Source organism: Manihot esculenta, chromosome 17 (assembly GCF_001659605.2).
Source record: "Manihot esculenta cultivar AM560-2 chromosome 17, M.esculenta_v8, whole genome shotgun sequence".
Classification (NCBI taxonomy): Eukaryota; Viridiplantae; Streptophyta; class Magnoliopsida; order Malpighiales; family Euphorbiaceae; genus Manihot; species Manihot esculenta.
Genome location: NC_035177.2, coordinates 2,479,305 through 2,494,980, shown reverse-complemented (window position 1 = coordinate 2,494,980; position 15,676 = coordinate 2,479,305). Strand labels below are relative to the sequence as shown.

General features: G+C 36.8%; 1 protein-coding gene across 2 annotated transcripts; it reads right to left on the bottom strand.

Annotated features, from left to right (window-relative positions):
- Nucleotides 1–3,311: 3,311 nt before the first annotated feature.
- Nucleotides 3,312–6,258, bottom strand: LOC110604385 (SAGA-associated factor 11). 2 transcript variants are annotated; one of them, XM_021742526.2, is made up of 4 exons: nucleotides 5,759–6,258; nucleotides 4,930–5,180; nucleotides 3,996–4,307; nucleotides 3,312–3,732 (listed from the first exon to the last, which is right to left on the bottom strand). In XM_021742526.2, exons 2-4 carry the CDS (start codon nucleotides 4,969–4,971, stop codon nucleotides 3,550–3,552), a joined length of 537 nt encoding a protein of 178 aa, XP_021598218.1. In that variant the 5' UTR covers nucleotides 4,972–5,180; nucleotides 5,759–6,258; the 3' UTR covers nucleotides 3,312–3,549. The 2 variants fall into 2 exon arrangements, with proteins under 2 accessions (XP_021598218.1, XP_043808163.1); XM_043952228.1 differs by lacking the exons at nucleotides 4,930–5,180; nucleotides 5,759–6,258 and having other exon boundaries at nucleotides 3,996–4,920.
- Between the last annotated feature and the right edge of the window lie 9,418 nt (nucleotides 6,259–15,676).

Here is a 15,676-nt window from a genome sequence, read left to right as displayed (position 1 = left end):
TCTCAATTAATATCCTTTCATAATTGATTGATAAACAAAGGCATCTCAATCACATTGCCCACTCCACTCAACAGTTCTTTCCACCAAAATTCCCAAGGAAGGCTTGGAAATTGGACCTAAATGGCAATTTCTGAATTGATTCGAAATCCATTTTAGCCTAGGTTTCATTGCAACAACACCAAAGGTCTTCTATCAAAAGTATTGGGTCCTTCAGCACTAAATCCCTTCCTCCTTCTGAATCAAAAGTAAATAGAAAAATATTTGCATTAACTAGATAAACAGAAATAAGCCCATACCTCTTCCACTTACCCATCACAAAATTCAAAATCCCTTGAAATATAGGATTCATTCCACATATACTACCTGTAAGAGCATTCCCCTAACAATGAACTTCTGATTGCAGCTCCTCTGTACTGAATTTCACCACTTTTTCCCCATCAGTCACCACCGGATGCACATAGGCGAGTTCACATTCTAGAATCCTTTATCTGTCCTTAGCCACCGAATTTGGTCACCTCTTATGCCTCTATGTGTTAGTGTTCATATCTTCCTCAATTGACTCATTCAATCTCCTCTAGTTACTGGGAACCATCCCCACGTCAGATCCTTCCCCATCTGCGCATTATGTTCATTTGCATCGTCTTCCTGGTTTAACTTCTCTCATAAGTAATATTATTATTAGTCTAAATCAGAAATATGTATGCACATCCTATATAGATTTTAAAATCGAAAGTTGATGTTCTCGATTATCGTCTAAAATACTAATGTATTATGTTAAGATTTATGTCTTAAATTACTTATAGTTTAAAATTTTAAAAATTTTATAATTGATATCATGAAACATCAACTCATATACTATATATCAACGTATGATTTAAAAATAATTAACAATTCATAAAATAAAATAACATATTATCTAAAATTATAAAACGATAAAAGATAATATTACTCATTATAAAATCATACACAGTAGTATCAACAAACTATATGGATAACAATGATTTTCAAAAAAAAATACTATTTACGTTTAATATAAACTTGAGATACAGTTATAAAAAATTTAAGATATACTAACTTCCACCGGAAATGAAAATCAATATGTAGAAACACCTACCACCCAAGGTTTCCTAATGACTTTATTTCCCCAAAACTTTACTACAGTGTCCACCGTCCCTCTGCCAATAACCTAACCCCATTAAACACTATTCCATAAATCTCGTTGAATAATCAGGACCTCAAACTATGTCACTTTAGCTACAACAAATTATGATGTGAATGAACCAGATCATGCAGTAGCGAGGCCTCGTACTAGGGGCATCTAAGAATCTATCACAGGTTTTGACTCCTAGCTAAGCACCAACTCTTACCTTTGTATCCGAAGTTGAGAACAATGAACTAGTAGTAGGAACACAAGGAGCTATAAGGAAGAGAGATGATGATGTAACCAGGGAACCACTAAGTCCTGAAGTCACGTGGTGAGAAGTTTTATAGAGGAAGATGTTGATATAAATAGGAGCACCACGTTGTGCGGATATGGAATGGGGAGTAGGGAAAAAGGAACTAGCTTTAAGTCTCCTGTAAGTTCTAGAAAGCTTGAGGCAAAAGAAGAGGAAGTAGATAAAAATCTGGAAAGGTTGAAAGAAGAGTTATTGGTTAAATCCAAGTAGGAATCTAAACCAGCTTGAGAACCTCCTTACTTTTTACAAACTGTATCCAAGAAAAAATTATCCTTAAAAAGTTCTTGATGCCAACCATTGCTGCTTATGATAGCACTAGAAACCCCAAGGATCACGTTATCAACTATAAAATGTTACTGCAGATTTACTCAGATACCTTGTTGTGTAAGGAGTTTTCCACCACCTTGACCGAAATGATCTTGACTTGCTATAGCAATCTATAAGCCAAAAGTATCAAAACTTTCATAAACATAGCCAATGCTTTTATGGAAAAATTTATAACCAGTGTGCCACCCTAAAGGAAGACAAGTATCAAGGTGTAATCCTTGAATATCATTGTCTAACAGAAATTCAAGCGCTTAGAGGAACTGATCCTCCTTTGTTGATAAGAGATATTATAACAGACTTATTGAAATTTGCCACTAGGTGTGTAACCATTATTTTTAGCCATTTCAATAGGAAGAGAAATCAAGTAGCTCATTGTTTAGCTAGAAAAGCTCTCTTTGATACTGGTTTTCTCTATTAAATTTTATACTCTTCTCTTTAGCCTTTGAGAAATGATTAATAAAATTTCTCCAGAAAAAAAAAAGTGAATAATTAAAATTAAATTTATAATTATCAATCTCTTCCTTCATTTTAGAAATATAGAATAAATTTTATTTTTTAATTATTCAAAATCTATGATAAATTTTTTTTTAAAAAAATACATTTGTAAATTGATTAGTGATATATTAAAAGAAATCATTACTATTTGTCAAAGGCTAAATATGTAATTTGACAGTCGAACTTTATTCAAAAAGTCAACTGACACTTTAAGCTTTTTTTTTTTTTCTTTTTGTTAACTTTTTGACAGTGGCTTCTATGATTATTTTATTTAAAATAAAAGAACAATTACTTTATCATGTAAATTAATATTTTATATTTTACTTTTAATTTTTTATAAAATGAATTAATTTTTCATAATCAACAATATTATAGAAATTATTTGAAGGTAACAGAAAATAAAATAATTCTAATAAAAATAATATAAGCATAATATTTTCTCACAAAATATTTAAAAATTGAAATCTATAATATTTATATTAGAGATTTTATAAATTTATATGCAATGCTATACATTTCTGTAAAATAATTATTTTATGAAATATTAAATTAATAAAAAAATAATATATTTTCAAAAATATAAAGATATGATATTACCTTTTTATAAATAATTAAATAAAATATTATTTTAGTTATTAATAATGTTATTAATATAATATAATTTTTATTAAATTAATTTATATAAAAACATATTTATTTATTTAAAACATCAATTTTTTATTTTAATATATATTTCTACTTATAAATAAAGTATTTTATGTAAATTTATAATAGAAAATACAATTTGTATAAAATATAATTTATTTTTGTAATAGATTAAATTTACTTTATTTTAAACTAAATAACTATAGAATTCTCTTTTTGATAAAAAAAATTCAAATTATTTTATAATCAATATTCAAGAACTTTCTTATACATATAAAAATTATAGATGGATTGTGGAATATTCAAGAACTTACTTATACATATAAAAATTATTTTTTTAATCTAAATTTAGAGTTATTTATTTTGAATTTTGATCGTCATGATTCATGATAGTGAAGGATCGGCGCAACTGAGATATAATAGGAAAAACTCTACAGTCGAGGATTTGTTATCCATATTTGAGTTCATGTGCTGAGAAATAACCCACTTACCAAATATATTTACTGACAGATTATGCTTTGAAAATTCCTTGATTAAAGCTCATGATCTAGAAAAGGAAAAAGAATCCCCCAGGCTGGGTTGCTTTCCTATGACTTGTTAGCCAATTGAACATTAAATCACTGCTTCATGGCTCCTCCAATGTGCCATTTGAATACTCTTCACCTGCAATTCCAGGTGTTCCATTTGATAACCGATTTGTGCTGGAGGAATTTGAATGAGGAGAGTATGTGGAAACAGGGCTGCCTCGTGAATACCGGTTCTGGGCAGCTGTGCTACTTCTGGTTGCCTTGAGTCGAGCCTTCCTACCCTGCAGTGGGAGTCCAAAAGCTAATTAATGATGGAAAAGAGATGCGTCAAAAAAAAAAAAAGGGAAAAAGAACTGTTGCATAAAACAGAAGTAGAGTGTTTTTACACAAAATGGCATTTGAAGAATTCGGCTGACTTATAATATCAATGAGAATAATTACACAAATTATAAGAGCGCACATCATGGCCCTTGACAGAAAAACAAATAAGCTATCATGACAAAATGGTAAGACACCCTTGCATCTTAACAATAAAGAGGATAACCTTTCCCATGCACTTTTCCAAATGAGGAGCAAACCTTCCAGCCATGATTGATCGCCCACAATTCATGCACTCAAATATTTCATTTGCAACAGGTGGATGGGTTTGTCCAAAAATGTCGACCACATACTTGCTATTTGTTTCACCACTATTACTAGGATCAGCTACCCTTACACGGGCTTGTGTTGATAATCTTAATTCTTCTTCCTCTTCCTCCAAGTTGCGATCGAGTCCCAGTTTTGCTATCCGGTGACACTCAGAGGCAACATCAACAATAATTGAATCGAGGAGGTCCCCAAAAAAATGAGATGAAAGCTGGACAAAGAACAACATTGCATCTAAAGGTAATTTTAAATATACAGTGGAATACATATCCATACAAATGAACATGCATTTCAAAAGAGGTATTTCAGATAGGCTAGAATTATTATTATTATGTCATTAAAATAGTTAGAAGAAATCTCATTTCCACGTGAAGATTTCATTCCAGGTCAACGAAAAAACAGCAACCCAAAGCCAACAAATGTCATCCGCTTTAAGTAGGCTACAAAATTGCTGTGTTCTTGTTCTTCCTATCTGTTTCTCTAAATTGTTCCTTAGGAAAAAAATTTAAGAAAATAATATTAATAAACACAGGAAACTTCAAAAAGTATGCAACAAATGATGCTTCTAACAAGCACATAATATCCTACCTCTTTAGGAAGTAAAAAGATTTAAAAAATTCCTTGAACAAAATTAAACTTGACATGTATGCTTCTTCATTTTTTTCTTTTCTTTGCATTTCTTAACAAAATATACATAAAATAGGAAGGAACCCAATTGATAGAAGACACCCACTAACCACAATATGTGTATATTTCACCAGAACTTTTAAAAATTGAGATTAGATAAGATCAGACAGGTAGCCTTATTGAAGACTAGAAGAAAATAAGAATACCTGGGTATGAGGAGACAGGTTATCTTCGTTTGGGCCTGACATGCCACTTGAGTTTTAAAGACGAATACTCCCAAGAAACAAATCAAATCATTCAAATTGACAACTATCAGACTCGGATCGAAATTACTGCTACTTGCAGATCAAAACCGCTAATTTTATCAAGAGATGATTTGACAAAGACACTGAGCAGGGGATTGCCCCTTCTCCAGTTCTGCTGTGATTCCCACGGGAAAAGGAAAAGTGCGAGGATCCTGTGTGACACAATATTATAGTATAAAAACAAAGAACCAATAATGACTTCTCCAATAAGCAATAGATTAAGTTCTTGCCTTGCACATCAATCAAATCATATGTAAGTTATGAGAGAAAAGGGTTCTGCCCTAATTCTAAAACTCACATCAAGCTGAGTAATGGAGTAAACAAAGCTCATTTGTCAAAGACTAAAATCAATGAAAGATAACCAGATTTTGAGTCAAAGAGGAGAGCTATTCTTATTTATGCATGCTTATTAAAATGAGCGAATAGTGATCAAGTCATAGACCTAGAAAATTATCCAAATCAGTTAAGAAAAGTAATACAATTTATTGATTTTCCAGAAAAATCTGTATACTCCCATGAGAAATCTCAGTTATTCTAGGCTTACACATCACTTCACAACCTTGGTAGCATCTAAAAACAACATATTAGAAATCCAATTAAACAATATTTGAATTAATGTAGAGAGTGATCCAGCACGCACTAAGATTAATAAACATAACCAGATTTTGCATTCATTATACATAATTTGTAATTGGTCCTCACGTAAATAAGGAAACTAGAAAGCATTTACCTAAGGATGATTGATTTGGAATCTGTGGAGCCAGAATAGTCCTTCTGATTCCCACCCACTGATCCTAAAAAATAATCAAATCACAACATAGAAATAGCAGAATCAAACAATGGGACGCAGCTGAAATTTCTTAATTAGACTGAAAAAAGCACTCGATCGATACGAGTGTGCGGGCTATGGAAAACTTGTTATACGCAGAACTCAGCTTTAATGCGCATCACCGAAGCTGTTATCTGGTAAAGAGGATATATCCTGATAAGAATGAGGGCTTAGGGATTTAGGATGCTCAATAAAGTCGGGAAAAGCAAACCAATGGGATTGGTGAAGTGACTGATTGCCGGTGACGACAGAAACAAGGAAAAATGATAGAAGAAATTATGGATCAGTGGCAATCGGTTGGCTCTGCGGGTTTGAATCGGGTTGCTTTCAGATGCGGCTTGATTATCCAAGTCTGGCTTTGGATGTCGCCTAGCCTTCTTTGTGCTTGCGGGCTCGACCACAAAGACCCAAATAGCAACGGTTCCTCTATTTTCAAATATTCGATTCTGTTGGGTTCTATTGAAATAAATAAATGAATTTCGTATGGTTTTGCATCATAATTTAATTTTAATATTTACATTTAAATTAATTAAAGATTTAAGTATGTTTGTTTAAAACAAAGCTACGGTTTGTATTAATAAAATTTTATCAAATAAAAAAGAATATCATTCCAAATAGAGAGACAATCATACCTAATAAATTCTCTAGCCAAAGTATGAGCTGCTAGAGTGGCATGACGACGAACCCATCTAACAGAAATATCAGTTTTGGAGCCTAACAAATATTTATAATCATTCAAAATCAAACTAAGTTCAGAAATGTGTAAATGTGGAGACTGAAGAGCTTGAACTACTTGCAAACGGTCCATAAGAATGCAGCCATTAAAAGACAAAAATTCTGTCGCAAAGAGCAAATAATGACAGAGAGTTAAAGTTTTAACAATTGTCGGCATACCATTATCTTCCGAAAAACAGAAACACCACATTGAAATATACCCTTAGAGTTTTTTACAACAAAACCGTAGCCAATAAAATCTTAAACTTGAAACAAAACCCCATCAACTTGACAAAACCAACTGAAATTATCCAAACTTGAAGATGATGCACGAATTTGGAGAGGAATAGCTTCAGGATCACGAGCAGGGTTGGAGGAATAAAACAAGTTCCTGCCCTGGTATAAAATAGCAGTTGTATTTCCTTGCAAAGTACCAGCACATTGAGCAGCTTTCTAATCCAAGATATGATGCATGACGCCTTCCACAAGGTGAGCTGCTGAATTTTGCACCTAGTTCCATAATAATGAGTTTCTTGTTGACTATAATCTCCATGCATAGACCATAACAAAGATTTTTTGAACCTTGTCTTATGACTTCAAAATTTGCAGTGAAAAATTAAAAAAATTATCATTAGACTGCAAATCTCTCACTCCTCCTAACCTACAAACTTCTTTGGACACAAGACAATGCAACAAGATATTATTGACACTTTCATCTTCATGACACCAAGGACATCTAGTATCCACATCCACACCCATTTGTCTTAAGTTATCCTTTGTAGGCAATATATTTCTACATGCTCTCCAACAGAAATCTTTCACTTTTGGAGGGACCGAAATATTCCATAAACTAATTCATAACTCATCCCCCACATTAAAAGATGATCTTTCTAGCAAGTCATAGATTTTCTAATTAAGAACCCAACCGCTACGTACCAATAGCTAATGGACAAAACCCAGAAGTACATCAGGCTGAATGACGAAGTCCAAGCATTGAGAGAGGACAAAAGGACAAATAAAAAATAAAACCAAAAATCAGAGAGGCGAGGATATGAAGGAGACCGTAGAAGTTATCCAGTCTCCCGAAGAAGGGATGACCAAAGTAAGTATAAGAATTATACTCCATTGAATGACTCACAAACACGTATTCTAATGTGGATTTGAAAAAACGACAAGGAGGTCAGGTGGTCTCCCAAGCTCAACCCTGAGAGAGCTGAAAGGCGAGATAGGACTAAGTACTGTTGTTTTCACGAAGACCATGGACATACAATGGAGGAGTGCAGGCAACTGAAAGACAAGATTGAGAGGTTAATAAGGGACGACACACTTTGAAAGTTTGCTAGAAAAAATAGAGAAGGGAGGAGGCTCGAACCCGAGGTAACAACTCCTGAGACTACCCCTAACCGTGAACCTATAGGGGTTATACATGTAATTGCAGGAGGATCTAGCAAAAGTAAAGAAATAAATGAGTTGCAGAAGATATTTTGAATGTTCAATAGTAGAGTCAAGTAACGTGTCTTTAATGTAGGAGACTAAGTCCTTAAAAGAGCATATATAATAGGAGGTAATGTCGGGTCTGTTAAGTTGGGTAAAAATTAGAAAGGACCATTTAGGGTCCCGAAAGTTATTCATCCAGGGTTTTATAAGCTGGCCAAGTTAGATGGTCGAGTCATTCCCCACTCTTGAAATATTTGTAATATGTGAAAATTTTTTATCAATAATAGATAACAATGTATTTTGCATGTGTTGTATTATTTAGTGACAAGGAACGATGGGGTTATCTTCTTCACAAAGATTAAAGAGCTTTCATTAAAGGTCACGAGGTAGGTATCCGTCGGGGCACCTAATCTAAGTTTTAGTCTCACTGAATAAGGCATCTTATGCCAGGCCATAAAGTGGATATCCATTAGGCCACTTAATCCGGGTGTTAGTCCCGCTAAACAAGAAATCTTATGCCAGGCCAAAAGGCGGGTATCCGTTAAGCCATCTAATCCGAGTGTTAGTCCCGCTAAACAAGGCATCTTATGCTAGGCCACAAGGCGAGTATTCGTTAGGTCACCTAATCTGGGTGTTAGTCGTACTAAATAAGGCATCTTATGCCAGGCCACAAAGGGGTATTCACCAGGCCACTTAATCCTAGTGTTAGTTCCGCTACACAAGGCATATTATGCCAGGTCACAAGGTGGGTATCCATCAGGCCATTTAAATTCTCGAGGACTGACTTTGAAACGTTTGCCTATTCCAGGTCCGCCTGGAGCTTGTTCATAGATTCCAGTGTCTCTTTCATAATCCAAGCCTTCAGCCTCTAGCACTCTTCTCGTAGGAGACTTTTATCCGTCTCCTATGCCCCAAACTCTCACTTCAGAGCCTTGATCCGCTCTCTGGCCATGTATGTGCACAGAGCGCTCTTCATCGCAGAGTGGATGATGTTGTCATAGAAATCGTCTGTCTTGATAGCATTCAAGTGATTATGATCTCTAGGCCGCAGAGCATTCTTAGCTATTAGGACAGACAACCAGGGCTTCTCGAGAAGAGAGATTGTCCGAGTCAGCGCCAACGCCAGGTGTTGATGCCCCGAGGCCACAAGACTTCTGCTTCAGCCCTTCCTTGTGAAGTTTCGGCTTAGCAAGGAACTACTTCAGGGTCGCCCCTCGTAGAAGGCTTGGGTTGAGTGGGGACTAGTTCCTCAGCTGCAGGAGGAGGAAGGGGAGGAGGTAGAGTGATCATCTCCTCAGCATGACGAGCACGCTTAGGTGGAGGTGCGGTCGCTCCGGCAATAGCCTTGTCTTTCCGGACAGCTTCAACAAATTTGGCTTTTGATTTAGCCATGTCTACATAAAACAAAAAGTGAGTAAGTAAGGTAGTTTGAAATACAAAAAGAGTTAGAAAGAGAAATACCCTACTCACTAATGTAACGACCCCAAAATGGACCGTCACCGGCGCTAGGATTCAGGTCGGCTTAAGGCCGCCAGAACCCGTAGCAAGCCTTCTATACTCTCTGTGTACCTGTAAATCTCATACATGATCATACATTTTCTGTGAAAATAAAAAAACTCTGCTCTGAACCAAGGCTTAACCTGTGCATGCACTATCTCTGTACTCTGTACTCTGTACTCTGTACTCTGTACCCCTGACTAGAGCTTGCTCTAGATGGGTTAACTCTGTCACATTCCAAAACCTACAGATAGAAATAGAGCAACCATTAGCTTTAAATTGTATCATTCCAAGTTAGAGTAACTAGCTTCAGGGAAGGTGCTAGCTTAACCTCGAGCTAATTAGGGGAGGTGTTAGCTTATCCATAGCCATTTGACACACAATAAGTTATTTTATAGACGGGTAAGGGGTGTTACAAACTCATACCTGTTAAGCCTGTTTCTGGGACTGGCAGGTTACTATAGGAGGTTCGTTCAGGATTTCTCGAAGATAGCTGCTCCTATGACCAAACTGACTCAGAAGAACCAGAAGTTTATCTGGTCAGACCAGTGTGAAGAGAGCTTTGAGGAGCTCAAGAGGAGATTGACATCAGCACCAGTGCTAGCTCTGCCTGTTAGTGACGAGGATTTCACAGTGTTCTGTGATGCGTCTCGAGTGGGATTGGGTTGTGTTTTGATGCAGCAGGATAGGGTGATTGCTTATGCTTCTAGACAGTTGAAGAAGCACGAGTTGAATTACCCCACCCATGACCTAGAGATGGCAGCAGTTATCTTTGCACTCAAGATGTGGAGGCATTACCTCTATGGGGTTAAATGCGAGATCTTCACTGATCACAAGAGTTTACAGTACATCTTGAGCCAGAGAGAGTTGAATATGAGGCAGAGAAGATGGGTAGAATTGCTCAGTGATTATGATTGTACGATCCAGTATAATTCGGGTACGGCGAATGTGGTGGCAGACGCCTTAAGCCGGAAGTCACTAGGCAGTTTATCCCATATAGCAGTAGAGCGGAGACCAGTAGTGATGGAGCTTTACAAGCTCATTGAGGAAGGGTTACAGTTAGAATTGTCTGGTACAGGTGCGTTGATAGCACAGATGAGAGTGACACCTGTGTTTTTGGAGCAGATAGCTCAGAAACAGCATGAGGACCCTGAGTTGATGAAAATTGTCAGGACTGTTCAGTCAGGCAACAGTGTAGAGTTCAGATTTGACAGCAAAGGGATCCTTCGCCATGGGAGTCAACTTTGTGTACCAGATAGTAGCAGTTTGAAGGAAGACATTATGAGGGAAGCTCATAATGCGAGGTATAGTGTTCACCCAGGAGCCACCAAGATGTATCAGGATCTGAAGAGGGTATATTGGTGGCCAGCCATGAAGAAAGAAGTGGCGCAGTTCGTGACAGCCTGTGAGGTTTGTCAGAAGGTGAAACTGGAACATCAGAAGCCGGCTGGAATGCTTAACCCACTGCCGATTCCAGAATGGAAATGGGAGAACATAGCTATGGATTTTGTAGTGGGCTTACCGGCAGTGTCCAACAGGATAGACTCTATATGGGTGATTGTGGACAGACTCACAAAATCTGCTCATTTCATTCCCGTTAGAAGTAACTATTATGTGGATAAGTTGGCACAGGTATATCTGGATGAGATAGTGAGATTGCATGGAGTTCCAGTGTCTATAGTCTCAGACAGAGGACCTCAGTTCACCTCCAGATTTTGGCGAAGTCTGTAGAGTGCACTGGGCACAAGATTGGATTTTAGCACTGCTTTCCATCCGCAGACTGATGGATAGTCAGAGAGGACCATCCAGACCATAGAGGATATGCTCAGAATGTGTGTGTTAGACTTTGGCGGTTCTTGGAGGCAGCATCTACCTCTGGTGGAGTTTGCCTACAATAACAGCCATCATGCTAGCATAGGGATGGCTCCTTATGAAGCATTATATGGGAGGAAGTGCATATCACCTGTTTGCTGGGAAGAGGTAGGAGAGAAGGCTCTTGCAGGGCCAGAGTTGGTAGAGATTACCAGTAGAACAGTGCCCATGATCAGAGAGAGGATCAGAACAGCTCAGAGTAGACACAAAAGCTATGCGGACGTTCGCAGGAAACTGTTAGAATTTCAGGAGGGTAATTGGGTATTGCTAAAAGTGTCTCCAATGAAAGGAGTGGTTCGTTTTGGGAAGAAGGGTAAGTTAGCTCCACGGTACATTGGACCCTTTGAGATTTTACAGAGGATCAGAAATGTGTCATATAAGCTGGCTTTACCTACTTCTATGGAGAGAATTCACCCGATATTTCATGTTTCTATGCTACGGCAGTTTGTATCAGATCCGAAGCAGGTTCTAAGTGCACCTGATGTGGAGGTCCTTGGAGATCTCACATATATAGAGCAGCCAGTGCGGATTCTTGACACACACCCACACCAACATATAACTATGCAATGCAACATATTCGTGGATTCTAATGCAATCAACCTACTGCATAACCATGATGCATGAAATATGCTAAAAACATTCCATTTCTCAATTAAAAGAATTAAGTTTAGTTCCACTCACCTCTGGCTCTTTGGACTGACTCTGCAGGCTCTATACACTCTAGAGCAGTACTCACTGCTGCTCTCTCTGGTTCCTCTGGTCTGTGCCTACACAGATGGACTCAAATGAGGGACCAAACTAGCTTATGAATAACTCTATTAACCTCCCCAAGAATCCCCTTAAACTCACTCAAATATCCCTGAAAAGCATGCAAAGGAAGGCTGGACAGGACACTTTCGGCGGCAGGTTCGGCGGCCGAAAGTCCTCTCCAGAGCCGAAACTCATGCACCTTCGGCGGCCGAATCTCTACTTTCGGCAGCCGAACCCTTGCGGGGGCAAGTTTCGGGGGCTGAAAGGCATTCCAGAGACGAAAGTCTCTAACCTTCGGCGGCACCTTCGGCGGCCGAACCTCCCCTCCAGAGCCGAAAGTCTAAAGGCTCGGGGGCAAGCTTAGGCAATCGAAGCCACCTCCTCAGCACATTCGGCCGCCGAACCTTTCTTCGGCGGCCGAACCTGGATTCATCAGCAAGGCAGAACCTTGCTCTGCCTCATGCCAAAATGCACCAATCTTCCTCCAACTCAAACACCTCAATTCCTCAACATGCATACACCCAAGTATATGCTCAAAGGGGTCAGAAACTACCTTAAAACCCCAACAACACAAAATATATAACACATAAACATGCTTTTATCAACAAAACACCCAAAACCTCACTTTTTACCCTATTCATGCAACTCTACTCAAAACCTTCTAAAACCTTCAGAAAACATGAAAACAAGCTCAGGATCTTCACTTACCTCTTGAAAACAAGAAGATGAACGATCCCAACGTGGAGTTTTGGAGCAACTCTCCTTCAAACTCTCCAAACTTCACAACTTTGTGTTTTTTTGCTCAAAACCTTCAAAAAACCATAAAAATCAATCAAATCTTTGCATGATGTAATGACAACATGAAGAAAACTAAAGAAGGACAGGGTCTCACCTCAGAAAGTGAAAGAAACGGCAAGCCTTATCCTTTCAACCGACTGAGGGCCTTTTATAGGTGGTTGGCCAAACCACCTTCGGCGGCCTATCGTGAAACCGAAAGCCATGCATGTTCGGCGGCCGAATGTCACCTTCGGCGGTCGAACCTGGCTTTTCTGCCTTGGTTCTTTTCTTTCAAAAACTCTTTTCATTTTAACTTCAAAACCTTAAAACAGACTACATTACTTTAGAAAACCAAAAATCTTACCCTCTAAAGATGCCGACATCCTAGATTCTACCGGACGACAAGAATTCCAATATCGGACTCTCGCCGGGTATTACAGCTAACTAGAGAGGTGCTTTCCCCGAGATAGAGAAGGCTGGGTGGGTGAGGATCCTGAGCCTAGCATGCCTAAAGATGGCTCTACCAAGATAAAATAGCATTCTTCACTGCCTGGATGATGTTTATTTTCTGAGACGTTGCCATCGTTTGGAGGAAGTCCAAGGCCTATTCCTCACTCCTTCGGGGTTGGACCCATCCTTTCTCAGTTTCACATATATGTTCTAGGTAGTATAGATGGGACCAAAACCCCCAGACACCCGATGGCGAAAAATAAAAAATTTATTCTTCCAGTGTTTCAAATATGAGGGGATCCGGTCAAAGAGTTATAATGTTTTCTTCCGCTAAAGAATTAGAACTCCTCATAGTTTTGTGTACCTAGCTGGCACATTTGGGAGAAAAGCGCCACATTTGGCTCAATGTTGTTATTAAAACAAATAAACCAGAAGGCCACCAAAATCCTCCGGCTGTTGGGATGCAGTTGGGTGATTGAAAACTTGTGAAATCGGAGGATCTCAGTAAAAAATGAGTCTATGGAGAACCGAAGACCCGCCTTCAGTTGCTCTTCATACACCATGATAGTATCTGTCGTAGTGATCTGTTCATCTACATGAACGCTCGAAAATGGAGCGAAGACGCAAAAGATTTCTCGAGAGATGTGGTATTTATCGTGAAGATATTCTATGTCTTTTTTAGTTAATATAGAAGGGATGTCGCTAATTAGACTGTCTTCACTTTCATGGACCACCCTCAGCAAAATAATGTGAGTTGGAGTATGAATGGAGCCGTCGGAGGAGTTTCAAGCAAAACTTCCACCAGGGGAAGAAGGAGGCAAAGAAGAAATACTCTTATTCATTTTTATAAAAGGGAAAGCAAGAAAGAATTATCTTGAAACAAGGAGAAGTGAATAAGAGAAGTGGTCGAGACTTTTCTAAAGCACATAACTCAGTTGTAAGCAAAAATGGTATCTAGAGGAGAATTAGGATTCTTATATGACATTTTCGATGACAGATTTTGAATGCCGCTCGAAGATTAAAACCGTCATCATTTATGGACAGGAGTAGACAAAGCGACGTGAGCAGAGAAACACCAATCTAGATGAGTCATATGCCCCAGATCGTGAAGACAATTATCACATTCGAATATGAAGAATTCAAGACCAGTAGGGGGTCTCTAATCTAACACAACAATTGCCCAAGGTAAGTCATAAGCTGTCACTATATAATAGGGTCATGTGGCAAAAGTCTGATAAGCTGATATACAGTCCCACCCGTAGAAAGGTAGACACAGATACCGTATCATTTGGTTCTTTATCAAAACTCGCCCTCCCCTGTAAAAGTCGAGTCTACACATAAAATTATCGTTAGCAGATCCTTGTTACAACTGTAATTACGATATCTCTGATCAATTAGTCGATACCAGCTAAATTTTCAGAAAATACTATAAATATCTCCATCTTTTTACAGTATAAAAAATTAATGATCTCAGAGACAAACGTACGCAATTCTTAAGCAATTATTCTTAAATTCTATACAATTCGTTACATACGCTTTTTTTTATTTTTTTATTTTTCAGTTTATTAATTTGAACATCAAAATAGGTACCACAGACGCCAACCACCTCATGTTTTTTCTTTTATAAATTGACCAATTACAATATAACATCATTTTGGTTACATCACTATTGTTATTTAATTTTTTTAATTTAATTATTTAATTATATTAATATTTTATTTAAATTCAAATTATGAAAAAATCACTCAATATTTAAATTATAGTCAATTAAATTTTATCATAAAAGAATTTTCTTAATATTTAAATTATTTGAATTAAAATTTAATTTTTTTAAAAAATAATTACAATTTGTTTTTAAAAATTTTTAATTTAATTATTTAATTATATTAAGAAGAATAATAATAAGATTACTTAAAATACTCGCAATTGCATTCATTTTAAATTATCTTTATTTTGATTGATTAAAGGATATTGAATAATTTATTATTATTTAAAATTTTTAATTTAATTAATTTTTTTATTTAAATTTAATTATAAAATAAAATAACATTTATCTATTATAATTTTTGCTATCTATATTAAATCAATTCATATAAATTTTATCATTATCTTTATATATTAATCTTTATCTTTATAAGGCTTTTATATATAACTATTCAAAAAAAAATATTATATTTAATTATTACTATTCTTTCTATTTTTCTGGAATTTAACAGAAATTGAATATATATTTTAGTACTTTTTAGACTTAAAATGAACTGAGGAATATGAGAATCTTACATTTTTAGTGATATTTAAAAATAATCTTAATTAGTTTTCTTA

Coding starts and splice junctions, on each gene's coding strand:
- LOC110604385 (XM_043952228.1), bottom strand. CDS start 4,382: ATGTTCATTTGTATGGATATGTATTCCACTGTATATTTAAAATTACCT. Junction 3,733..3,995: donor TGGAAAAGTGCATGGGAAAG/GTTATCCTCTTT, acceptor CTCCCACTGCAG/GGTAGGAAGGCTCGACTCAA.